This window comes from Strix aluco, chromosome 8, assembly GCF_031877795.1.
Source record: "Strix aluco isolate bStrAlu1 chromosome 8, bStrAlu1.hap1, whole genome shotgun sequence".
NCBI classification, from domain to species: Eukaryota; Metazoa; Chordata; class Aves; order Strigiformes; family Strigidae; genus Strix; species Strix aluco.
The window spans coordinates 21,310,068-21,337,286 of NC_133938.1; the positions used below are offsets into that span (position 1 = coordinate 21,310,068).

The 27,219-nt window shown below is 40.1% G+C and overlaps 1 protein-coding gene across 1 annotated transcript in view; it reads right to left on the reverse strand.

The window, feature by feature from the left end:
- PLPPR5 (phospholipid phosphatase related 5) overlaps window positions 1–27,219 on the reverse strand; it is a 113,218-nt gene that overhangs the window by 62,674 nt on the left and 23,325 nt on the right. Inside the window, exon 2 of the mRNA XM_074832574.1 lies at window positions 6,974–7,048. Coding sequence (XP_074688675.1) covers window positions 6,974–7,042 — 69 coding nt within the window. The 5' untranslated portion in view covers window positions 7,043–7,048. The remainder of the gene's footprint in view (window positions 1–6,973; window positions 7,049–27,219) is intronic.

Here is a 27,219-nt window from a genome sequence, read left to right on the forward strand (position 1 = left end):
CTTGGCTGCAGGGACCATGAAATGGTGGTGTTCAAGATCCTTGAGGCAGCAAGGAGGGCACACAGCAAGCTCACTACCCTGGACTTCAGGAGAACAAACTTTGCCCTCCTCAGGGATCTGCTTGGCAGGGTACAATGGGATAAAGCCCTGGAGGGAAGAGGGGCCCAAAGAAAGCTGGTTAATATTCAAGGATCACCTCCTCCAAGCTCAGGAGCGATGCATCCCAACAAAGAGGAAGTCAGGTAAGAATGCCAGGAGGCCTGCATGGATGAACTGGACAAGCTTAAACATAGAATGAAAGCCTGCAGAGGGTGAAAGCAAGGACAGATGGCCTGGGATGAATATAGAGAAACTGTCTGAGTAGCCAAGGATTGGGTTAGGAAGGCCAAAGCCCTGATAGAATTAAATCGGTCCAGGGATGTCAAGGGCAACATAAAAGCTTTTATAGGTACATCAGTAATAAATGGAAGACTAGGGAAAATGTGGGCCCTCCCTGGAAAGAAAAGAGAGACTTGGTCACTCAGGATACGGAGAGGGCTGAGGTACTCAATGACTTCTTTGCCTCAGTCTTCCCAGGCAAGTGCTCCAGCCACACCACCCAAAATGCAGAAGGCAAAGGCAGGGAGAATGAAGAACCATCCACTGTAGGAGAAGATCAGGTCCAAGACCATCTAAGGAACCTGAAGGTGCACAAGTCCATGGGACTTGGATGAGGTGCATCCGGGGGTGCTGAAGGAACTGGATAAGCCATTGTCCATCATATTTGAGAAGTTGTGGCAGTCCAGCAAAGTTCCTCCTGACTGGAAAAGGGGAAACATAACCCCCATTTTTAAAAAGGGAATAAAGAGGACCTAGGGAACTACAGGCCAGTCAGTCTCACCTCTGTGCCCAGCAAGATCATGGAGCGGATCCTCCTGGGAAATATTCTAGGGCATATGGAAAATAAGGAGGTGATTGGTGAGAGCCAGCATGGCTTCACTAAGGACAAATAGTGCCTGACCAATTTGGTGGGCTTCTATGACGAGGTTACAGCGATGGTGGATAAGGGATGTCATCTACCTGGACTTGTGAAAAGCAGTTTACACTGTCCTGAATGACATCCTTGTCTCTAAATTGGAGAGACATGGATTTGATGGATGAACCACTCAGTGGATAACGAATTGGCTGGACGGTCGCACTCAAAGAGTTGTAGTCAAAGGCTCGATGTCCCAGTGGAGAGCAGTGACAACTGGCATTCTTCAGGGGTGGGTGTTCGGACCAGCACTGTTTAACATCTTTGTTGGTGACATGGACAGTGGGATTGAGCGCACCCTCGGCAAGTTTGCGACAACACCAAGCTGTGGTGCGGTTGACGCACTGGAGGGAAGGATGTGCTATCCAGAGGGACCTGGACAGGCTGGAGAGGTGGGCCCAGGTAAACCTCATGAAGTTCAACAAGGTCAAGTGCAAGGTCTTGAGTGGATTGAGAGCAGCCCTGCAGAGAAGGACTTGGGAGTAGTAATGGATGGAAAACTTGACTGTGAGCCAGCAACGTGCAGAGCCCAGAATGTCACAGCCCAGAAACCCAACTGCATCCTGGGCTGTATCAAGAGAAGTGTGGCCAGCAGGCCGAGGGAGGGGATTCTCCACTCTCATGAGACCCCACCTGGAGTCCTGTGTTCAGCTAGGGAGCCCCCAACATAAGAAGGACATGGACCTGCTCAAGTGGCTCCAGAGGAGGCCACAAAGGTGATCAGGGGGCTGGAGCATCCCCCTTATGAGGACAGGCTGAGAGAGTTGGGGGTGTTCGGTCTGGAGAAGAGAAGGCTCCAGGGAAACCTTATAGTGGCCTTCCGGTACTTAAAGGGGCTCTACAGGAAAGATGGGGAGGGGCTCTTTATCAGGGAGTGGAGGGATAGGATGAGGGGTAACTGTTTTAAACTGAAAGAGGGGAGATTTAGATTAGATCTAAGGAAGAAAATCTTTATTGTGAGGGTGGTGAGACACTGGCACAGGTTGCCCAGAGAAGCTGTGGCTGCCCCCTCCCTGGAAGTGGATGGGGGCCAGGTTGGACAGGGCTTTGAACAACCTGGTCTAGTGGAAGGTGTCCCTGCCCATGGCAGGGGGGGTGGAACTAGATGAGCTTTAAGGTCCCTTCCAACCCAAACCATTCTATGACTCTATGATTAGCAAAAGTTTGCATCTGGTGATACTAAGTAGTTACAAGATTAGTACAGTTAGATATAGGGTAGTTAAGACTGAGTCCAGCAGGCATTTTTGGCAGCTAACTGCCAGGTCTAAAGTATCTCCATTAAAGACAGATAACTGAGGTTACCTCACAGCTGTTACCTAGACAGCTGTTTCCAGCATACATGTTAGAAAAAGATACTCCACTAAACAACAAATGAGTTAAAATGTCTCAGAGAAAGCAGAAATAAAACATATTTTATGTAAGAATGGACAAAGTAGGGAAAACTTAGGTCAAAGGAAAATTGAACAACACTCTTGGACAATAATTGGCCTTTGGAATCTAAATTTATGGTCTGTCATAATAGCTGCATGAGTTGGTACTGCTGGAGAAACTAACTTCTGATACTGCATGGCTTTGAGGAGATTAATCTCAAAACCTGATGCTTACATCAACTTCTTTAATGGAAAAGGTACTAGCAGGAAAGCAATAAAAAAACAACTGCAGCAACATACCATAAGAATTCATTATCTGATACAGAAAACCAAGTATAAAAGAGACTGTGTAAATGATGTCCTGAACCAACAGAAGCTCTTGACAGCAATAGCATGTAACACATTTGTACAGCTCAAGTTCTGCCATGCAGATTCAATTTTTGAGTTTTCAAAGTCTGATAGAATTTACATTTTTTCCTTCAGCTTGGGTGGTCAAATACGAACTCCTAGTTCCATCCACTAGGATCAACAGATAAAAACAGGTTCATCTCTTTGAATTAGACTAATGAAAGTATCTGGAACAGATGACAGAATACCCAGGTGCACCTTTTCTATCATTTGTGTATTGAAGGGGACAGAGTTTTTCAGAAAGGTTGACAGTAGTAGCTTACAAGACTTCTGTAGAGAAAAGCTGACATTTTGAAAGGTATAGAGCTTAGTATCACCAGAAGAATAAAATCTTCAGAGACCCTAGTTTTCTTACCACAGAAAGTTTCTGTACATCTTAACTGTTTAGATAATTTCTCTCCCAAGGTTAGAAATAAGTTAGGAAAAGAAATGCACTAAATATTGCTAGAAAGGCCAAAAGCCCAGAAACTAGCTCTACCAAACAAATTATCTCCTGATGTAACATCACTGCTTAGCACAGTTGAGCCTATGCTTGGGAGCAAGCTCTAAGAAGTGCAGAAAACTTTATTCTGCCTTGTTGCAAGACAGAAACTACTCTTAGCATTCCTCTAATGTAAATCTTTCTGATCTCCACCTTTTCTTTTGCTCCTAACCTGCAGGCTACTCATGAAAAAGTCATATTTTTCTGAAGAGAGTGAAATAGAATCTGCCTAACATGTATGTAACTATATTCCCTGCTGTAACTTCCAACAAGCACCCTCACATCTCTTTCCAGGGCTAAGGTACTTACTGACCTTCATATAGCTTTAGCTGTGCTGCCCCACACTGTGATGCCCCTGCTTACCTCCCAGCCAGGAGTGCCTGGCTGAGCCCTGGCTGAGGGCTTATTCCCTGCTTCCCAGCTGCTCTAGAGCTCAGGAGAAAGTGCTGCCAGGACATCAGTGGCATGGAGAGCAACAGCATCTCAGACACACATCTGAGAAGCATGCTAGGACTTGCATACAGTCCTGTGTCATACCCTGTATCCCATTTACCTCTGCTCAAATGCTCTAATGCTCAAGTCAATAAAGGCTGACATTTCCAGGAAAGCGGATTTTTTTCTGTGTCCCATGAAAAATAAACCCTTGAAATACAGGCTGGCAAAGCCACACACAGCCACTTAGCTACTACTGTGCCTCTACAAAGACAGACCGCCCAGTCCTATAAACTTTGGAGACACGTCAGGTCTCTACAGGCAGTCACCACCAAATGACAGTCACTGCTATTGACACCAGCACCTCATAGCTTCTTCTCCCACTTATCAGTATAGAGGACTTGGTTTTGTGCCTGTATGGCTGCAGATACTTGAATCCTTACCTGATACCTTCTTTTGTTCTCCAGCTGCAGCCTAAGTGTAAGCACAATTGTTGCCTTATCATGTCTTTTATGTATGTGAGTGGACTAACTTCTTCTGCTAGAGAAGTGAGGAACATACACAAGGCTTTTAAAGGAAGGCTGAGAAAGCTCACAGACCTTTTCTTCACCCGAATACCTAAACCCAGGTGCTCAAATATTGCATACTTCTCTTATCCAGTTGCTTTAAAAAAAGAATTACAGCTGTTACAACATTTGAATCAACTTTTGATCATGGAGAACAATGATAATAACAAGTGATTATAGAATACAGTACTGCTACAATGTATCTGTTGTCTTCTATCTATGTATCTTATCAACTGTGGGTGTAGAATTGTTATTCAGATTTTACAAATAACGAGCTGGAAGTTGAATAAGGCTAAGTGATTTCCCCCCAACATTCAGGAACAGAAATCATGTCTCCTCATCCCCATCTATAGCTCTAGCTGCTCTGTACCTTCTCCCTCATGACTTCCACAACATAAACCTATATAACAGTATCATGACATCATCAGAGTTTTGGATCCCCTACTGCCATTAGATTTGATGATACAGAGATCATGCATCTTGATGCTGTCTCAGTGTGACACAGCACAGGCAAGAAAAGTCTGTGGATCTGCAGTGATTTGTGACACAGTGGATCACAAACATTACTTGAAAACAGTGAACATAAATTTCCAAGTTACAAAACCAGCTGAAATGATGTGACAGAAATAATGCCAGACAATGAAGCAATTTTTTATCTACGTGGAAGCAACTTCCAAAATGTGCTGATAAAAAACCACTGTAATTTAAAAGGCAAAGAAGAAGGACTCCATGGAGGATGAAAATTTCTTCGGGAAAGGTCACTTAAGTCATAATGTTTACACCATTAAAAACTCTTCCTTGGCATGTTGCTATAGTCTCCCTCAATTTATGACACCCCCCACTCTCCATTTATCAGATGTCTCTAAATGTATCACAGAAGGATCTAAGCATCCTACAGCAACCAAAACACTGGTTTCCCAGTACCAGTGTGAGGTAAGGAGATGGGTACCAAGACAGAGAGAGTCTAGGAACTAGATCCGCAGGTGCTCCTCAACTTTTACTTCCAATATTAAGTTTCACTGAAATCCCCGGAAAAACTGCTACCAAACAGATTGCCTAAAATCCAGGCATAACAATGCCCAATTGCCTCTGCAGTAAGGCCCAAGCAGCATTTTCAATATGGCACATGAGATCTGTGGTTGAGCAGAAAACTGAATGTAGATCTCTCACTGTCCCTCAGCTTGAGCAATGTCTATCTGAAGATGTTCTACTCTGATCTGCAGCCCACAGAATCCAATGATCCCAGTGTGCACAAGTAAGTCAAGAAAGATTGTGCCCAAAATATAGCTTAATCATCTCCCTCAGGCTCCCTCATATCAAATCAGCTGGCAACCCTGGAAGAACCATCAGGATTTTTTCATTATAATTAGCATGCATTAAAGATAAGCAAGATGGTGCCTGAATTTCATATGTGATCCAAATGTTTTGGATGTAGAAAAGCCTTAAGAGAAATGGGAGCAAAACCTCTGCCGATATAAATGGGCACAGCTACCCTAAACTGAGTTTTCAGTGTAAAACCTGCCCTATGAAGAAGTTACATTCTCCTTCACACCAATATTGTATTGGGTTCCACAAGATATATATTGCTATATAATAACATATTTGTTACAATATAGTTTGGTCCATTCTCTAGAAGTGAGCTTGCATCTAGCCAGCAGTGGGACATTTCCACAGCACAGGCCTTGCGTGCCTGCAGTGTAGTGCACTTACACCTAAATGCTAGCACAAGACTGACTACAGGGACTAAGGGGCTGTACCTGCCAGCCTCACATACTTGAGCGCAATGAGTGTGCCCCTGGCCACACATGGCTATGGCTGCGCAGCACCCTTATCCATACCCCTCTGGATCTAGCCCTGGCTAAGCTAGGTTTAGCATAATCAGGTTAACAGTGGGGATGTAGCCACAGCAGCCAGGCCCTCCAAAATCCCTGCAGGCGGCAAGTTCTGCTGAGTTCATGGTGAGGCTGAAGCGAGCCACCTTAAAGTCAGATCAAATACAGCCAAATAGATCTATACTGTGCTGCAGCTCCAGCTGAAGGGCCGACATAACTGGGGTCAGTTCTGCTATGAGCATGATCTACAAGCATCAAAGAAAAGGAATTGTTTATAGTGCCTCAGTAAGAATAGTCTCAAAAATAAAAGCAAAAGAAACGCAAACTGGTTTAGATGGTGCTTAAGTTACTCAATATGCATTATTCCAAAATGTCTCCTGTTCCTGACAGACTGAACAAACTTGAACAACTGAAGTAACTTTCTGTTCCACTGCTCCCTATCTTTAAAATTAAAATAGTTATATTTACTCTCAAATGTAAGGTGGTTTAAGACTGATGAACAAAAATAATTCTAGACTGATGGAGTATTATTATCATCAAGATTTAACCACCAACATCTATATGGATCCAGCTCAGAGGTACTTCACTCTCCTGGATTCTGGCACTTCAGAACATCACATTCACTTAAAATGAAATCGCAGGCATAGGGACCCCCCTTCATTCCCTCTCATGAAAGAACTGGGGAAAAAAAATACAGTATGGGGACAGAAATTTTATTCACAGCTGTCATAAGTGATTGCCAACTAGCAGATAGCAGTCCATGTTGAGATAAACATAAATATGTTGGTAAAATATAAATCTGTTTCTGCTGAGAGCATTTTCTTAAGAAATACACCCAAGAACTTAGCAATATATCTACAGTATTTTCTTACCTCAACTAATATGAAGCATGGCAATGTCATGTAGCTTCTCTGAGACTCATGCCTGCTGTTCGAAATCATGTTCACCTGTGAATGAAACAAAGTATATTGTGTCCCTCTGTAAGAAGCTACCATAGTTCAGAATAATATGCCCACAGCAGACTATAAAAGGCCTGCTTAAAACATAGATTTGTACCAAAATAAGAAATGGTGAGAATTACAACAGTGAAGAGTTCATATACACTCCTTTATTCCAGCATGAAAGAGCTTCAAGTTACTTTAGATTTTACTACTTTGTTAAATTGATTCCAGACATTTTTGTTCCAAATAACAGTATCTAACAAAGATTTGTACTTAAAATTGTTTTAATTATATCCCTGCAGACTTTAACAAAACAAATCCTTTGTCACTTTTCAGTAGAGCTTTTCTAATTCTATTGACTTCAAAATAACTTAAGCATGTTCTTAAGAGTTTATACTAGAGGGCTTTGCTGAAGGGGCATTAGTTGAAGGTTTAAAAGTTTTCAAAACTAAAATTGTAATCTACCAGGCTTCTACAGAAGCATGGGAACACAGGACTAGAAGGAACTACCAAGCTGTGAAGTTGTGTCTTGCAATCACAGGACAGTAGATTTCTGGTTCTGAAGGATCCACAGAATATTTATTCACGACACCACAGCTACAAAAATTTTCCTAGTCCCTTGCAAGAAAATTAAGATTCATTGTTAAAAATAAAAGCAACCAAAAAAGCAATAACCACCTGGAAGAAAAACCTGAACTACTAATCTCTGTCATAGGAAACGAAGAGCAGAAAACAATGCACTGTGGCTGTAATGATCCTAGGAATAAGCCCATGACTGGTATAGTAAATTCACTACAATCTCCAGAGGAATTAGCACCTTCAGGAGTTAGAAAACTTGTAAATGCTGGGCAGCCCCTCTAGATTGCTTTCCTCTTCCTTAAAAAAACCCCAAACCACAACACTATTGCTTTATTTAATTTTTAAAACTCTATAGTTTTAAAAGCTTCTCTCTGGGCTCTTCCTAAAAGATATTGAAATAGTTCTTTAGCCCTCTTCTGTTTTCCTCAGCTGTGCCCTTACTGTCTTCACTGCTGTCTCACTATTCACTCCTTTTTTATGGTCTCTCCCTCCAGTCTCCCTGTGTTCCCCCTCCAGTTTTCCTTTATCCTTTTCACATACTCCCTTTTCCTCATTCAGCTTTTCTCATGTAGCACATCTTCCAACATCTTGCATCTCCTTCTGTTCCACAGCCTCCCAAATCCATCTTTGATTCCCTTTCTTTCTCTGATGCTTTAGTAAGGTGTAGTTGACTCTTCTCTTTCTCTCCTGTGCCCTGCCTGTGTATGTGCATATTTCATACAGGGCTTGGGGCTGAACAGTCCAGGAGGCAGCACACTAAACTGAAGAGAAAGCAGATGCTTCCAAGCCCTATCAGAAAAACAAACTCTGCTCTGTGTGTGTGTGCAGCCTGGTTCCCAGCAATACACTGAGCATCTTTGATGCTCTCCTCCCCTCGTGAAGGTGGCTGAGGGCATCTGACACTGTGCCTCCCTCCCTTTCTGAATCATGAGAAATGAGGAAAACGTGAGACTTGTGCATGCACCTGCTGGGATCTCCCTGGGAGCTATGAGCTTTTCAGCTAGGATCCTGTCACTCTGGGCATTTTTAGCCCAGTCTTTGGTGCTATCAACCACAGCAGTGGTTATCTGCCTTCAGCTTCCGTTTACCCAAAGCAATGAACAAGAAAATGCTTCATAAGCAAGCAGTATGGCATATGTTCTTGAAATCTCTCGCAGATTGTTAAAGGCTTAACTTATTTATCAAGCAAATAGAAAATCTGCTGTTGATCAATTTACTTGTATGCATCCAGGGCCAAACTCTGCTGTTCATATTCCATTTGAATCCTCACTCAAGCAAAAGTCCCAGAGACTCCTTGACACTCGGTTATACGGTTACATAACACAACCATTAATGTTGCATACAGAGATGTACATGCACAGCTACTGCACATTGGGACTACAGGCTCAGCTCCAACATAACAGTTATTTATTATTTATTGAGTGCTAATGGTACATTGAAGAAAAGAGAACAAGCTCTGAGCATTAAGGACCAATGTATATGGCCGCTCTTCAGCTGTTACCTCAAGAACGAAAGGATTCGCCTTCTCCAGCATAGCATCAAAGGAGAGACATGTTCTTGTTAATGTTGCGTAAGTACTGCAAATCGGTGCCTGCCAATGCCTAAAGCTCTCAGTGCACCAAAATGGGGATGAACTGTAGAGCCTGAGGTGTGTCCCAGAATTTTCTTTTCCATAACATGGAGATGGACACTGGTTGGAGCCTGTTTTACACAGAATAAACACATACCATATGTGAAATTGCCTCTCCAGAGGTTGCTGCTATGAGTTCAGAGGATGATGAGCGAGCCTGAATCAGGCATCAAGAAGCCATCTGTGAGGGCATGGCTGAAAAGTTACAAGCATCCTTATAAATAGCTCTTGGTAAAGAACTAGTTCTGTTTTAGTAATATGAAGTCTTTTTATGTAACTAGTTACTAGGCAGCCTATGAAACAGTTTCTCTGGCAGTACCCCACTGTATGCGTTAGGCAGTCTGCCTCCCCCCAGCTGCTGTTCTGGGGGTATGCCTAACAGCAGCCTACAGGATCACTCTCCAGACAAGCCTACCCCTGCCACATGTCATCACCAATCTGCCTCACTGCTAGACTAGGCAGTCATGTTCACATCTGTGCTCTCTGTGGTTTTGGAAGACAGATTGCAAGCACACACCTCCAGGAGGAGCTCCGGACAACAGCGTTTGACTGAGTGGTTGGTTACGAGCCACAGGTGAATTTCACACTTGGCAGCTGTAGGCTGAACATCCTCAATTTATACAGTTGTCACAAACATGCTGTCAGTGTTTCTGATCCCATTTGGATCAAAATCCATTCAATTTTCAAGAAGCCTCAGCACCGCTCCTCAACATGAGAGAACTGCATTCACGTTTCTAGGGGGGTGGTTTTTTTAACTTTTAGCTACTGTGTAAAGAGGGTAGGAGTTTGGCAGCAAGACCATGGCCAAAACAGTAGAATATTTTTACAAAAATCAATCACTGCCCTGCATTTTGCTGGGAAATAAATACCACAGGCTATTTCTAGGCATGCCTACTGGCTCAGGTAGTTCAGGTTCACAGGGAGACCTCCTCTTTGGATGTGACATCAGCAATGAGCTCTGGGAAACCCTAAACAACTTGTAATGTAACAAAATATGCCCAGAGTTTAAGCACTTCCAACATTACTCAGAAAGAGAAGAGGAAGTACTTGGGCTCACAGCTTGAATATGACTTCAAGTGATTACTTAATACCACATCTCTGCCAGAGCCACAAAATGAACTCAAATATCCTTAGTTCTGAAAGGGAGTCCCCTAATCTTCCTGCTATTTTGCTACTTGTATTATCCACAGTTGCCATTTGTATGACTGTCTTCTGGTATGTCACTTTTCTAGTGAAAGCCAGGGTGAAGGCAATTTGAGAGCCTGGTGCTGCCCATCTTCCATAGCTTGTTATACAAGTGCCAAGCAAGACACTACTGTATCATTACAAGATATCTGTTTCCCTGTAACTTAGGCTTCAGCTAGAAATACAAATGGTGTATTTTATTCCATTTGTGTCTTTCCATTTATGGGTGAAGTTCACCTACACCAAGGAAAAAGTACTTATCAATAATTCAGGAGATGTAAAGATATGCTCTGAACTAAAAAAAATCTACTAAAATGCAAATAAAGCTCACTAGAACTATTTGTAGCACTTATACTCCCCAGTGTGGTAAAAATGTAGTGGGTTGCCAGAAGGTGAACAGAGAATGTGTCTGGAGAATGTTGAATTTGACAAGAAAACAGGAAAATAAGGTCACTGTGCTATGAGGAAAACAAATCTTCATGACAGGAAACCATTTTTACATGCCAAATCTATATAGTCTTCACAGAGGTAACAGAGAATGGAGAAAATGATGACATTTTAATGAAGAAAAAGAGAAAGAAAAACAATTAAGATACTTTCCTCTGAGATACTGACATCTATATCTATCATTTGTATCATTTGTATTGATCTATTTGTCATCAGTATCTACCTATAAGGAAGGAGAATGTGCTTCATGAATGTAAAGCATGAGAGCTTAGAGTTTGTGGGCTAAAGGATATTTATATACAGCTTGATCAATTTTATAAGATGAACCAGTTGGGGAGTCTCTGGAAGGTCCAGATTCTCTGCCCAGGTTAATAATCAACACACTGCAACAAACAAAATTGGTCTGGGCATGGCAGGACAGTCCAAAATTCTCCCCTAGATAGTTCTCGTACCAACTAGTCAAACACTTAGCTGTGAAGGTGGCTAAGAATTCAGTCAACTATTTCATCTCAAGTTAGTTCATTGTTACAAATTGTTCACTATTTTCTCTCTGCAGATGGCCAGACGGAGAGTTCCTGCACCACCCAGTGGACTTGCCTTGATGAGCATAAGGGCACAACCCTGATATCCAGCTACACAAGAATTACAGTTACAGTGCAAACTTGAGGAGTTTCAGACTTACAACTTAAATTTCATAGCTCTTGTCACCACTGAATTTCTTTGGGGTGAAAAAACCTACTTTTTAAAGTTAATTTTTACAGTAGTTGATACTCTACTCATAGAAAATATTGTTAGTGAAGATTTTCCTTTTTATTTTTACCCATGTTCCAGCCACCTCTCTGCTCCATGCATACGCACAGAGACAGTTGCTTTTTCAAACTCTACTCAGGCTTTCACAGATAGTGATGTTTCTGTTCTTATATCAGAAAGAATTCTTACATGATCTAAAGCTTTAGCTTCTCTAAGGCTGAGAAAAATCATCAAAGAAAAATATTGTAATAATTTGAACCATATTCATGGTTGAAATACTAAAATGTATATTCAGAACAATCTTCAGAAAAATACAGTTCATTAGGTTTTTCTCATTTTCACACTATTCTTCCTCTTCCTCCAAGAAGATTTCACTTACATTTTAAGGTTTGGTGCTGTAATTAAAAGTCCCTTTTCCCTGATGCTGATGTTAGTGTTGACCTTGGGGTGTGAGAAGAGAGGACAGACAAAGCAATGGGAAGCTAACTCCAACTCTATGAGCAGCAAAGGAATGCTTTGAGTAACTGACAGAATAGAGATGAGCCTGGTATCTAATGTAACCTGAATATCAAACCAAACTACAGAATATCAGAGAACTCATCTTCAGATAGGAGTGATAAAATGGAGAATTTTGTGTACTAATGTGTATACCTTTTCATGTAAAATGTTAGGGAGTTTATTCTCAGCCAAGTATGTGACATTTTTTCAAATTGCTTTTCTCCTATAAAAATACTGTAAAATGAAAAAAAAAATGAATTATGATCCTTTCAGGCTCTAGATCTGCCCGAGTAAGAAAAGAAATACGTTAGAGCCAATTCTCCCCAATAGGAGAGAGAACGTATGTCTTATGTACACAACAGGAAAAAGGAACAGATGTAACACAGCTCATAATGACAGGAAAGATGCTGGGGGAGAAATTACTGTTTAAGATAACTTGGACACAGATCATACAGATCAAAGTCAACATTTTCATGTATATTCAAAAGAAAAGTGTGAAGCCCCGAAGAAATCTAAACTGTGCAAGAATAGGTTGCTATCAGCTGAGAGACACGAGAGAACAATTGCAAATCACCCTGATGAAAGCAGGAAAAAGGCACTCTTGGTTGCTTTTGCTACCTGAAAATTCATGAGTGCCACTGACTGGTGAACCTTAGTAATGAACTCAAGATGCTCTTTCCCTCTGAGGCCCAGGGCAGTTACTCACTTTGCCACTTCCTCCCAGTAATCTTCCACCTCACAAGTGTATTAATCCATAGCCAACAAAGTCCCTGTAGCATCTGTTGGGCTGTCAGTGATTGCCAATGGACGGCAACATCTAGGTCAAGAGTAAATGAAATGAAAGGTTATCTGCAGATTGGAGGCAGTGCAACATATACCAACACAATATTTTCCCCAGTGATTTCCACATATGTTGCACAAATGTCTTTTGTTTCTTCATTCTTTTCTGGCCTTCTGATGGGTGTACATCTGTGATGATATTGAGAGCTAAATTGTGCTCTCCTGTCTTCAAATTAAATAAAATGAGTTTTTAAAAAACTAGAACAGTTGAAAGAGTATTGAGAGACAATCTTATTACCATGAAAGATGAAAGCTAGGAACCAGAGAAACTATATCCCTCTCTTTCTTAGATTACTCATTATCTGAAGATTAACATTAGGAGGACCTGGAAGCCTGTCAAACACCAAATCAAAAGCTCCCACAGGAGTTCAAAAGTAAGAAGTGTTATCAGCAAGAAGAGGATTCACTGGATTATGATTGTAGTGACAGGATTAAGTTTTGCCCAATAAACTGCATTATCAGAAGTAACAAGGTCATTTTTATGTTAAGAAGATGAGGGAAGAATGCACTTGTTTTGCAAGCAGGCAAATTAATATGGGATTAACCACTAAAATAATTTCATAAAATTACTTCATTTGTGAAATCAAGGCAAATCTTAATCCTATAGCTTTGTATTTCAAAAAAGACCCTGCTGGATTGAAGAGGCAAAATCCTGGTGCTGACAGATGTGACAACAATCCTCTACCGTAATAACAGGAAGCCCTTGCCACTCAGAAGGTACCTACAAAGATGCGTTCCCACAGTCAGGCAGCTGATTGTGGGAATCTCTGCAGAGATACTCACTAAAATAGTTAGTACAGTGTAACTGTCTGGAATAATTCCCCATATAGATCTTGGAATAGCTTATTATCTTCATTTTTCTCTCTGTTTTAGAATCAAAATATTCAAACACGTGGAATGTTTTAAACAGCTAGTCTCAGTCTGCAGCTTGCTCTACAGTCAGGAGTGGATTTACCAGACAAGACAAAATCAGCTGCAGCTCTCTGTGTATTACCAATGGTCAATGAGGTACAAATGACACAGGCCACGCAATGGGGCAGCAATATTGGGTCTGTTTTAAACCCAATGTAACCAAGTCTTGAGTCCTAAAAGTTCTGAACAAATAATTCACAAATAAAACATAATTATGTGAATTTAAACAATTTTTTTTTAGTTACTGATGACACTAGAATTACTGCTGCCAAGAGTTCCTCACAGTCAAGGCTGTTAGTGCCATGGAGGCGGTGGGTGAGTCAAGCTTGCCTGATGCATCCATGATTGTACCTACATATGATAAGCATCTTTTGTCCCACAATTCATTTCCTCATTCAATGCTCAGTTGAGTATTTAGGGTCCCTGAAGTATTTCATGGCCAGCCACACTTTCTCTATTCACTTTCCAGTTTGTCACATAGGACCTGCAGGGACATTTGTGCATTGCTTATTTCAGCTCTGGGACTGATCAGTCACAGTCACTATCAACAATGGATGTGGAGTCAGCCCACTGTAAGTGATGGACATTGACCTATCTGTCACAGGGCCTCATGTGGAATCAGATGTGACACAGCTGCTGATAAAACTTACCCAGCTGATCAATGTGCTTTCTGTGTGTCTCATTAACAGTATTATTAGAACAAAATAACAACAAAGTAAGTGAGGTCATATTGTGATTTCCTAAAATGTATTCAGTATTGACATTTCTGTCCTCATTTTTTAATTCTCATTATTGCCAAATATCCAAATTTTGAGTTATGCTGATTAGTTTTGAGTAGATGTAAATATCATGCATTATTGTCTCTGTTACAAGGATCAATTCCACCTTGTATTAAATAAAAGTTAGCTCACACACCAGCCTGTGAAATTTGCTATATCTAAATATTTTTTGTCAGAAAAAATCAACTGCTCTAATGTTCACCAAAGTATATACAAAGAAGAAGCAGAAGTCTCTACAGTCACATGTTTATCAAAACTAATTTGTGTTTAATAATAGCTGCATCTCAAGTTGTCTTGAACTGCTGATCTGCAGAATTCCTGATGGTGATTTTTGGAAAGCTGGGCTGATCACACTGTAATGGTTTTCTTCCCAGCCTTTAGCTGCTGCTTTTCTTTAAACTGTATCTTAAAATACATTAAGTACTTTCCTCATGTGACTGTCTAAGCAAATTCTGCATTCCCAAAAAGATGTGATGCAACTACAGATGGGAGTGGGTATGGTTCTTCTTTTTCAAAATCAAATAGATGCACCATATCACTACTGTGAGTCTCTATGACACTGCAACAATCTGTTTCTCAATTATTTCTCATTTAGATAAATTTGATGGAGGTTGACATGTATAACTCTCTATATGCTATTTCTGCAGGTTCCACTTATTTGTTCTATTTCCTTCTGGCCAAATAAAGTCAGTTCATTTCAGCTCATATAAGACTAAAACCTGGCATTATTTCTGCTGAGATAAAATTCACTGACAGTTCTCAGCTTCTGCACAAGACCTAATTTGTGCATAATAATATATGTAAAAACTGCAACTAAACTTCAAAGAATTTAAGCATGATAATCATCTTTATACTTCATTAAAACGGTAATGACATACCATTTTTCTGCATAATTGTAAAGTTCCCAGTTAGCTTATGTATAATTTTTTTCTTCTTCTTAGCCTCTGTTCACTAAAAAAATTTACAGTTAAATATCTTAAAGAAAAAAAAGAAAGAAAAAATGTGGTGGCTTTTTTCACAGGGGAAATTTAAGTACAGACCTGTAAGAGAAGGTGTATGAATCTATTGGCCCTGTTCTGGGCTTGCCTGAATACCAAAACACTGCCCACACTGGCCACCTAAGTACATATGCTGAATCCTACAGACTCCTCAAATAAATTTACAGATTTCAAAATAAAAGTGAAATAGGACCTCTATGTGGTGTTTGTATTTTTTAGTGATAAATTATATATTTCTTATTTGGGCAACTGAGATACCTCACAAAGGCTGGGTGCGAACTGCAGGATTTGCTGTCTACTAAATAACAATATGTTCACAGGAGTATATAGCCATACTATAACTTAAGGCCAAGTAAACAGAAAATATAACCTCAGCATGTGTATGTGAGGTTCATCACAAATGTCACAAACAGTTCTATCCATGAAAGATTCATTTTCTAAATATGTCATTGCAGCCAGTGATTCAGAAGTAGAACACTTCCATCTGGCAACAGATGGTCAAGATGCATCTTATTTGTAGGATAGTCTTCTGCTAAAAGAACTAGTGCTCTCCACAATCTGTATAATCAGATAAGCAGATTCTTTCCAGTACTACTGACATGAGAAATCACACCAGCATCTTATCTCACAAGATCAACCAACCCTGTACACATCTACATCCCTACTTAGTATCCCTTCTATGTATCATAGCGACTTCTGCACTTCACTCCTAATTATGTAGCTGATAACGAGCATGTTACATAGGTAACACCAGTGTAGTTTCCCTAACATGTTAGTTGGTGCTCTGAATCTATGTAGCATTCAATCATATGTTGTGATGAGCTTATCAGGAGCTTTTCTTAGGGGTGCTTGCAGCTTCTTAGAAGCATTCGCTGAGGGTTTGCAAAGCCATCCCCTCAGACTGAACCTACTGCATTGTTTCACATGTTTTTAATCACTCATGCACAAGGCAGCAGTATCTGTGGGAGTAACAGATGGTTGCTAACAAAGTTGCTTTATCCTATTTCCTCCCTCACTGTCCCAGATATGTGTTGCCCATTGCTGGCTTTCTTCTCTAAAGGTTTTGGGAAGAATATTCCAAAGCTCAGTACATCCTAACCAACCATTCAGTATTTACTTTTTGTAGAAATCCAACAGATTCTGTTTCACAATAACTGGGGGGGAAAAAAGGAAAAAAGGGTTATTTGTACTAAATGAGTTGTTCCTTAGGAGTTGTTCACTCAGCTCTAAGAAAAAGGGCTCAGACATCAGCACTAGTGGAGAGCTATGAGTCATCAGATAAGAAAATTCAGCTCTCCCATTTTTATGTGATATGGTAAACAAGAAAAGCACTGCAGAATTAATTCAGTGCTGGCTTTGGTCACAGAATCTGAAGCGACTGTTGCCATGGGTACATAGAATCAAGTCTTTAAAGGGGATTTAAGGACATGACAGAGGAGAAAAGACAGCGTGGAAGATTCAAGAACTGTGGATCCCTGAAGAAAATGAGGATCTGAAACACAGAGGCACAGAAAAGAAATGAAGCCATTCATGCCATGAAGACAAGGTAAGAGAAGAAAGCCAGCTGAAAGATCAAGGTGGAGAAATAAAGAGAAGACGACACACCAAGGGGGCACAACGAGCAGCTAGCTCCGTAAGAAGAGAGGAAGGGACAATGAAAATAAGCACTGGATCATGAAGACAATGAATTGCATTATACAGAAGATTATGACAGAGATCAGAAAAGGACAAAAATAATGGATAAAGAAATAACAGATGGGAGATAAGGGACGAAGCCCATTTGCAACATGAAAAACAGATATGTATGGATGATTGGGAATTTTCGTTAAAGAGTCAATGAGCAAGTCATCAGAGCTGATCTGGAGGAAAGAAAGATATGTGGTGTGGGAGGAACAAGAATACGTGTTGTCCTGAACTGCAAAAAGTCGTTATGGGAGAACAGAAGAATCCACTAATCCTACATGCTGAAAAATGCCACTGCAAAATTCCATTAGGAACAGGATCAAAGAGCTGCTAGCTGGGAAAGACAAGCTTATCTGGTCTTTAATGGAATTCTTCCAGTCCCCAGAGAAGGAACTTGTATGAAATACAAGATCAAATAAACTGGGAGATGATTCAATGTCTAATCTTAGAAGGAAGGTTTTAAGTTTCTTGGCCACTGAATAGAGGACTTTTTTCTGGAAGGGAGGACTTTTTTAAGGAAGGGACAGTAAGAACAAAAGATAATATTAAAGAAAACAGCAGGTGAGTCAGTGACATAGCTGCAAAAATCTGGCTTTAAAAAAAAAGTAGTTAAAAAAATACAGTAATCAACACCTCAAATATATGTGCATAAAGGAAAAGAACCTCTAGAGGGAAATCATGTTGAAATAGCAGTTGCGACTAGGATACCAGCATCAAAAAGAACTTGCTGGGCAGGAAAGGGATATAAACCTAAGTATAGTGAGATGTCATTTCACAGTAAAGATGTGACGGACTAGAAAGAAATAAGAAGGGCTACTGTGGATGAAACAGAATCTAGGTGGGTCAAAATCAGTGTGTAAAAGCAGTCCTACTGAGTAGCGTCAAAAGTGTGTGATCACCACAACTGCCTGGTTGGATCTTTGTTGTGAGACCAGTTGCAGAAAACATCCGTGTAAGTGTTCTTACCTCAAGGCACTTACTAGAAAATACAGGGTTACCTGTTCTTCAGTGAAAGCTTAGCTCCAGAGTAGCTTTCAGCTTGAGAAGCACAGTCTGGCCTTTCTTTATCTTGCTATTATAGTGTTAAGAAATGAATCACTAAGAAAAGAAAGGTTTTTGGAATTTCTACATTCTTGTGGAAGCTAAAGCTGTGAAAGGGCTCCCAAAAGAGTTTAGATGCATTCACTGAGGACATGATCGGTTTTTAAACGTGATGATCCAGATGAACCTTCAGATTATAAATCACTAAATTCAGGATGTCTTCTCAAGAGAAGGATCATTAAGACGTACTCTCGACTTCTACTTTTTCCTTCAGCATCCTTTAATGGTCACAGTCAGAAACAGGAGACAGGCTAGATGGACTTCTGTTCTGACTCTCAGTTTGAGATTGAAACATGCTTTTGTAATGGAACAAGAATAAGAACATTTACATCCCTGTTACTGAGTGCCTGATTTCTTTATCCTATGGAGTGTGGATAGGGACACAGTGATCAATGAGTCTTCATTCCATAACCCTTTTGCAGACAAAGAGCCAGAGGGCTTAATTTGATACTGGTAAAAACCCTTCAACTCCACACTCTAAGAGAAAAGAAGAAAAGACTTGAGAGCTGAAAAACTGGAAGTTACAGTCTCATCCATGGCTTCTTTCAGGACTTTACTGCATGAAGTGACAGTGCAGTCTAAAGGGATGTAATTCATTAAAGTGATTGAAAAATAAAGTTCATGTGCTCTGGAAAAAAGTAATGCTAGCCTACTGTTTAGACTAGATGTCTTTCTTTTTCCATAAAAGACATGCTGAAAAAAAACTGTTTCTAACAATTATCAATAAACATTTTATTTCACCAACAGTATGTTACTTTTTGTTTATGAGAAGATTGCTGTTGTACAATTTACCGCATGAAACAATCTTTTCCTACAGGAAGCTTATACTGTACATATGAAGAATAAGACTCTCTTGCTATCAAAAATAGGTTCTTTTGCCTACCACAACTGTCAAATAATCTAAGACACATCAAAAGAAAGCTAAAGCATTGCTATTAGAACATCTTAATGTTATTAAAACACCCCTCTTCTTTTTGAAGAACTGTGTATGTTTCCTCCACAGTCAACAGATTTTCAAGCATTTAGGTCAAACATGTTTCAACTGGTTGAGACCTGTTGGAAAGCATCTTGCAAATATCTTATGTACTATGTGAGTTTCTTTGTGATAATGAATGTTGCAGTGCCATGTGGCTTTGCTGCAGTTTGTAAAGAAGTTGCATAATTAGTAATATTCATTAAAGTTTCAGTAATACTCCAAATCTATTAGCTGCTGGCTAGGCAGATAGGGAAAGATAGTCACTGCTGTAAATGGCTTGTAATTTAAAATCAGTAACAACGAATAAGGGAAAAATAAAGGTGTAGGCTGATTATCATACTGTCCACACTTACAAGGAAAAATATTTAGCTGAAGTATTTTTCTAAGTATTTAGGTTAGCTAACAAAGACTACTGGGACAATGGCAGTACTTGAAAATGTGCAATGACCTATATTCATTTGAATGAACCACTGAAAGCTTTAGCATACTCTAGAAGAACAACTGTGTGGGCAAAGGGGGATGCAACCTAAAATGACTTCTGCATAATTAAGCACACAGTTCATAATTTAGCACACACTGTGAAAATTGACCTTTTAAAGAGTTGTTGACTATGGATATAGCCATGATTCATCTTCAGTTTAGCTACAGCTATGATTTATATTTCTACTAGGCTTCTGGCTAGCTTCCCTGAAAGAAATGAATAAATGGTAAACACCACATAGTAAAAAAGGGTGCAAATGCATACTGCTGTCTCAGACAGTCACAATTTTTTTCTAGGTTTTTCTTTTCGGTAACATTAATATAGTGTCTGTTCCTGAGGCCCAGATGCTATTGCAATAAACACAGTACAAGAGATAGCTGGAAAAACAGATTAACATCTTGCTGCATATCTTTAAAAAGAATGTATTGTGAACACACTTTTTTCAAGATAGGCAGCAGTAGTAATAATAGAACAGGCAATGACTACCTGACACTGAAATCTGACACTGACATTTGAAGGATAACTTCAATTGTGATATTTTAAAGATTCTGGAAGAGAGCCTAATGGTTCTTGATAAGAATTTATTTTTGCTATTCCCAGTTCTTTCCAAGCTCAAAAGAAATAAAAAAAAAAAAGGAAGAGGAAGAAAAGTAATGATCCTTCCTGTTTCTGTTGAAATGAACTGGACTTTTGGTCTTAATGCACAGTAAAAACAGATTTCAACATCCTGCTATTTTCTGAACAGGTTTGTGCCTTTACTTTGGTGATATCACTTTGTATACTTCTGTGCATAATTTCAAATACTTGGTGATACAATTTCTTGAGACACAATTTATAGCTTTTAAAAAATGGCCTCTGAAGCTGTTAACAATGGTGTCATCCAGACTTACGAGTTAGTGAAGTGTCAGCTTAAGGTGTCCTGAACACCTGCTTGTTATTTATATATATGATGAATTTTAAAGTGTGTTTGCAAGATAACAGAAGGAAGAATTGACTCTTGCAAGACTTTCTTGCTCTACCTGTATATCTGCTTCTGTCAATTCACAGAGGGTAGATATTCTCATCCTCTTAAGACTTCTACATATGACTTCTATGCGGTGAAGCTCTCAAGTCTTTATAGAGCGCTAACTTAGTGTTGTCAACATGGACTAAAGCAAGTACATCAGACTCTTTTGCTTTTCTCCACTGCAAAGCTTCAGAGCTTCCTGCTCCCCAGAAGCACTGAGTCATGTTCTGGGTCTCAGTTTTCATCCTCAAACTGTTAATCACATTGGTCAAAATTGTGAAAGTGCTGTAGAGTCTGGGGATAAAGACAGGGACACAACGGACTTTTCTACCATCTACAGATTTTCACTGAAGGAAGTAGAAGTCCTCTCCAGTCAAGTTGAAGGCTATGAAAGAACTACCACAGGAATGCTCATCCATCACCAACCTCACTACCTCCTGCCCCAAGTTCAGTAGGAGGACTGCCAGCTCCAGGATAAATCTAGGGCAGCATGAACATGTGTAGGGTCTCTGCTTCCCTAGTACAATGCCTATCTTACACAACTCACACCTGAAAGAAACAATGAGGCAGAATGAACTGATATCATGGGTTCTGAAAAAAATAATTACATGGCCCACTAATCTCCTGAAAGGCCTTCAGACTCTTTGGTGATTATGGCAATATAGGAGACAAAAGAAAACAGATGAGAACTATGCAGGTAAAAGCCATATTACTTTGCCTGGGACATTTTTGAGATTTGAAACAATGTAAGTCACGCTACTGTCTCTCTTTGAATGCCTTTAGAAAGCATTCCAAAAAGTATAACACAAAATCATGACATTTTCTGTCATATAATTTAAAAAACAGCAGACATCTAGCCTGTAAATGATGTCAGGTGTAAAATATCAACACTACAGAATCACCAGATAAATTGATAGCACGTAAAAATTAATACAGAAGTGGATCTTTGAAATGCAGTAAATCTGAGATGAATTTTTATGAACAGTGTAGGTATAAGTTTAAGAAAAACTGTAAAGTGGAGAGGAGGATGTAACAGAATCGATGAAGCCATTACTCCTTGCCTGCAGAACCCTGTCACAAAGCATGCCTTCACTTCCAAGTGTGATTGAGCACTCTTAACCTCCTTTATACTGAAAATCTGCCTATGTCTCATTCTTATTGGACAATATGACTGTTAGGCTAGACAGAGCTGGTCTGCTTGATTATAGCACTCAATGTCAGGAGCATTTTTTTTAAAATTCATTAATTCAGAAGCACCTATATGAACATGCATAAGTAGCACCATGACAAACTATAGTCCATTATGTCCATTCCTACCTGTTGCATACTCTGCAAAAATTTTCTGGTGTACCTATCTCAAGTGCCAGGAGGTTCACTGTCACTTAACATCTCATTTTGAACAACTCATAGGACTAGAAAAGCCAGAGGAAAAGAAATTAAAATCTATTTATGTGGGAATAAGTCCTGCTGACACCACTGGTCCACCAGGCTGAGCATGTTTCTGGGTGACCTTACACTGGCTCGTCACTCATCACGCCACTGCCTCCCTACTGGTCAATCTCTACCAAGATGTCTCTCCATTCTTCTTTGTACAATTACTTTCTTCAAATTATCCAAAGGTACATAAATATGCACTTGACGATTTCTAAGAATAGTAAGTTTTTTCTAAGTATTTCTAATGTACACAAAAGAAACCTCAGAGTAGATAGGTAGTAGAAAGCTAGTAGCAAGCTGAAGTTTATAATTCCTATAAGAAGACCCATTTGTGCTCGATTTTTATGAATGGTGTACAAACACAGTCAGAAAAAAACACCACCAATGACACATAGTAGGAAATATCTCTACTAGAAAAAAGATTACATCGTCACTACTAGAAAATAAAATACATTGTCAAGGTTGTTTCCTTCCCAACATGTTATACCATGGTACTGTAGAAATATCTTGGGAGAGGGGCCGGCCAGAAGGGAGTTGAAAACAAATTCTGTAAAATTTTGCAGCCATGCTTTTCAAGTAGGCATCACTGGAAGGAAGGACACTTGTTTTAGTACCCCATGTACATGTATTTCACACATACTTAGCACCCCTCAGTTTCATTATTGAAAATCTTTTCCCAGAAAACTAAGGATAATGAATGCGGCTCAAGAAAGACTTCACACAAAATCTCAAGATCTTTTTGCTATAGCTACATGACTGTAAATCTGTACTTTGTACTTCCATCCATTACTGTCATCTATACCTGCATGTCTTAACATTCCCAGGTACGTTTGGTTTCCTTCTGCACTTAAAACCGTGACAAAGGTTTCTCAGAGGTCTCAGCTGTGGGCATACAAGCTGCTATGTTCTTCCATGACATAGGCCAAAGGCCACATGCTAATTTTCCATCAAGAGTACAGCCATCATTGTGATGTTGTGCCAGAGCTAATAGGCTGCTCAGAGACCTATCTCAAACCCAGCTGCATGTCTTTTCCTAGTTTGGCCCCATCCTATAGGAAGAACATCCCAAACATGATTATGGTGGATGAATCTGGTACAAAATCAGTACAGCATGTTTGAGTGGGGTAGGAAGATGGGTAAATAGTGGGCAGATAGGCATTTTGTGTGACAGGAATGGTCCTGTATGTGTATGCAGCTTAGAGAAAAATATAAGGGAGATGTGATACATCCATTTAGTGGAAATCACTCCTAAGACCTCTTGGTCTGATTTCTAATGAGAATTTTAATAATAAATGTTAGGAAAATAGTTGTTTTAACATTCATCCAAGAAACAAATAAAATCCCCACCATACCTGCTGTCATAATCTGGGAAGTGTTAGATTCTGTTCACTCTAGGACTATGGTAATGATATAGCTGGTGTTGGATGTACAACTTATTATTTCTATGAAAATAATTGTTCTCTATCCTTACCAGAAGGAATATGCCTGTTTGGCCTATTTTTGGTCACTTTACTGAGCATTATTTAATTTAGAAAAAAATATTTCAGTAACCAGTTTAAGCTCTTCCTCTTTAAACTATCTTCTTAGGTCCCATCCTGGGCATCTAGCTTGGAGTGGGGGACTATGTTAGGTAGAAGGGTGTTATAGCTGTCTAGTGCTATAGCAATACAAACCAGTGACCTTAGCAGAAATGCACTGGTCATTGGTGCATTTAATGGAATTGCTGTTTCTTTTCCATTTTCAGAGAAAAAGCTTTTGTGCAAAGAGATTTTTCATGACTGGAGAATGAAATATGCTTTATAATTTTTTCTGATAAATGTTACTGAACACCTATTTAATATTTTCCATTTTTATAAAAAATAACGTTCTGCACCAAATCCTACTACTTTGGAGATTTGGCCAACTGCCTTCTGTGGGACATTTTGTGTAAAGAAGCAAGGTTTGTGTGGACCAACATTTGCAACATTTCTTTCTATTTTAGCTGTCTGTAGCAATTTAGGAACATTAGAAGCACTATACAGGAAAAGATCAAAGATCTTTCTAGCTTTATATCTTTTCTGAAAATCACTACTGCTCTAGAAAACATTAAACTCCAGTAATGCACTGTTTGATAGAAGGAAGAACTTCCTCCCATTCTGAGTGGCTGATCATTTTACACACCAAAGTTTAAACATTCTTAGTGCTGCAGTGCATGCAAAGCACACCCCAGCAAATGTATGTGAAGTTCAACATGGAAAAGCATCATATACCTCATAAATTGAATTGAACAGCTCTACTGCAGAAAATATCTTCTGTCAACATCCACAAATAATTTGTGAGTTTAGAACTGTATACTGGAAGAAAAATCTACAGGAAAAAAAGTGCAAATGTAGAGTATTTTATTTTTACGTCCCATATATTGCCTTCCAGTACACTTTATTCCCCACTCATTAGGCCTCTGACATCAGCAAAAACATTACTGTTTACATCCTGCAAGCTTTGCATAGATTCATCCTGTTAGATGAATGCCCCTAGAAATCAGATTCCATTTTTCCAGAGAAGTTGTATCCAGTTTTGCTACAGCTGTGTGATGCTTCGTCTCCTTATTTACATACCAATCCATCACTCATTGCATACAAAAAGCATTTTGTGAGCCATACAAATACACATGTACCAGATCTCAAAAAAGGTAAAGTCTGGTTTGTGTCCTACACTTAAAGATTTCTGAAGACACAGCAAGGTACAGCAGTCCTTAACTATAATTAGTCTTCCTAAATACTAATCAGCATTTCATCTATGTGAGTTCTTATAATATATTTGATTCCCCAATGCATTAGAGAGAATTTCACTGCATATTTCAATCTCTTTGGTTTATTTCTTCCAGAGGATAGACAATTTTAGGTAATTAAAAATATTAAAAAGTATTAATATCCTTGTTAGCAACATTAGTTATTCTTTATGCCTATTAAATCAACATGAACAGAATCAGGGGCAAAGTAACACAAATATTTAGGAAGTTCCCATATGCATTAGGTACCTATGTAAACAAACTACCTTACATGCTTTTATTGAAATTAAATGGTTGGTTCTGTTGAAGAAAAATATAGTGCCAAAACCATTTTTGAAAGGCAACTAAAGGAAGTGCTGGGGCACTGCAGAGCGCTGGGCCGGGGAGCGCCGGGGTGGCTGGCAGCACGCGCTCCCCTGCCGCAGGGCTCTGGGCACATAGAAAGGCTGCTCACTGTGCCCCTCTGCTTGCAGCTGCTGCAAGGACTATGAGAAATAACAGGATAAAAATGAAAAGCTGTCATAGCATGTGACTACTTGTAGATTACATGGACTCACTGAGAAAAAAAAAAAAAAGTCAAAGTTTGAGGGTTTTTTGACTGAGCAAGTTTGCTGCATACTCACGTCTGAATTTCAAAATGCAGTGTGTCGATGCAGTGGAAAATCCCAACAGGGATTGCCGGTGCCAGCTGAAACGGGATTATGCACACATGACTGACAGTCCCTTGTAGCTAAGGAAGAAGCAATGCAAATCACTGCTGATTGATTTTTACAGGTCAGTTATGCTCAAAAGACAACCTATTTCTATCTCCTATAACAGAATTCCTGTTTGGCTGTTGGGGCACGAGGGCTAGAAGCAGACGTGGGGTCCCTCTTGCTGTGTCCCAAGCACTGCCGCCCCGCTCCCCGCAGCCCCCCCACGCCTTGCAGCAGCTCTGGCCGGGCCCCTGCCCTCACCCCGCCGCCCTGCCCGAACTGCAGGCCCGGGCCGGTCCCCACTGCCTCGGCCTCCTGCCCACTCCCCCGGCACAGGGATCCCACAGACCGAGATGAGAAGCTGGGTAAAAATACTAATGACACATCCTTGCACCACGGAAAGAAATTAAGAGAAAAGGAGCAGAGCCTGAAATGACAAAAAAATGCGCAGATAAATACCAGCGAGGAGACCAATGCCTCCCTTCCGTTTGCAAGAGCTCAGCGCTCGGCAGAGGGCTCCAGCCCCGCACGCAGGCAGCTGCTCACTGCTGTCTGTGCCCAGGGATGCTGCCGGCGGCCCACGCGCAAGAGGGAAACTGCACGCTTTGTCCAATCGCAGGAAATATAAACCTCTGCCTTGAAATTAAAGTTATTTGTTGACTTGAAAGGAGAAGAAATAGGTTTAATGTCTTCTGTTCATACCATTATCTGAAGTTCACCATTATTACTAGCAGAAAAAAATCTATGATGTTCCTGCACTAAGCAGCTAAGGATGGAAATAAAATGGCTCATGTCCTTTTAGTTTCTGTGAAACATCCACCACACAGAAAAAAGCAGGCAGCAGAGCAGGAAGCATGCTTCCGCGTTAGTGACATACTGTAACTTGTTCTGCTCGAGTGAACAGAGTGAAATACTTGTTCTCTCCCTCGTTAAAGATATTCCTAAAAAACATGTCTGGATGTCAGTCTCTGCTCCCATCTTCTCCTTTACTGAGTGCTCTCTAGGCTATAGAAAAAACACTGAAGGAGTCAAATACAGACAAAACTGAGCCTTAGTACAGAAGAGCAGTACTACCTTTCCAGGTGTTGATAATACTACCACAAAGCGCGAACACTTGAAACAGCTGTTTAGCTGAGCCTAGTATGATATATAGAAGCAATCTGACTGGCCTGATTTTGAGTATGTGCTAGGATTACTCCCTTCACTGCAGTACAGTTGCAAGCAGATCAGCTCTTAGTCTAAATTAAACCCTCTTCACAAGAATATTCAGCCTCTGTACCCCACCTTTTATATAGTGTTCTCCAATATATGTTGTCTAGAGGGTAATATGAACAATTATTACTTCTTTTTTATTACAGTCAAATTTAGATGTTAAAAAAAGCAAAATATTTCTTTGTGCTTAGCACTGTATATTTG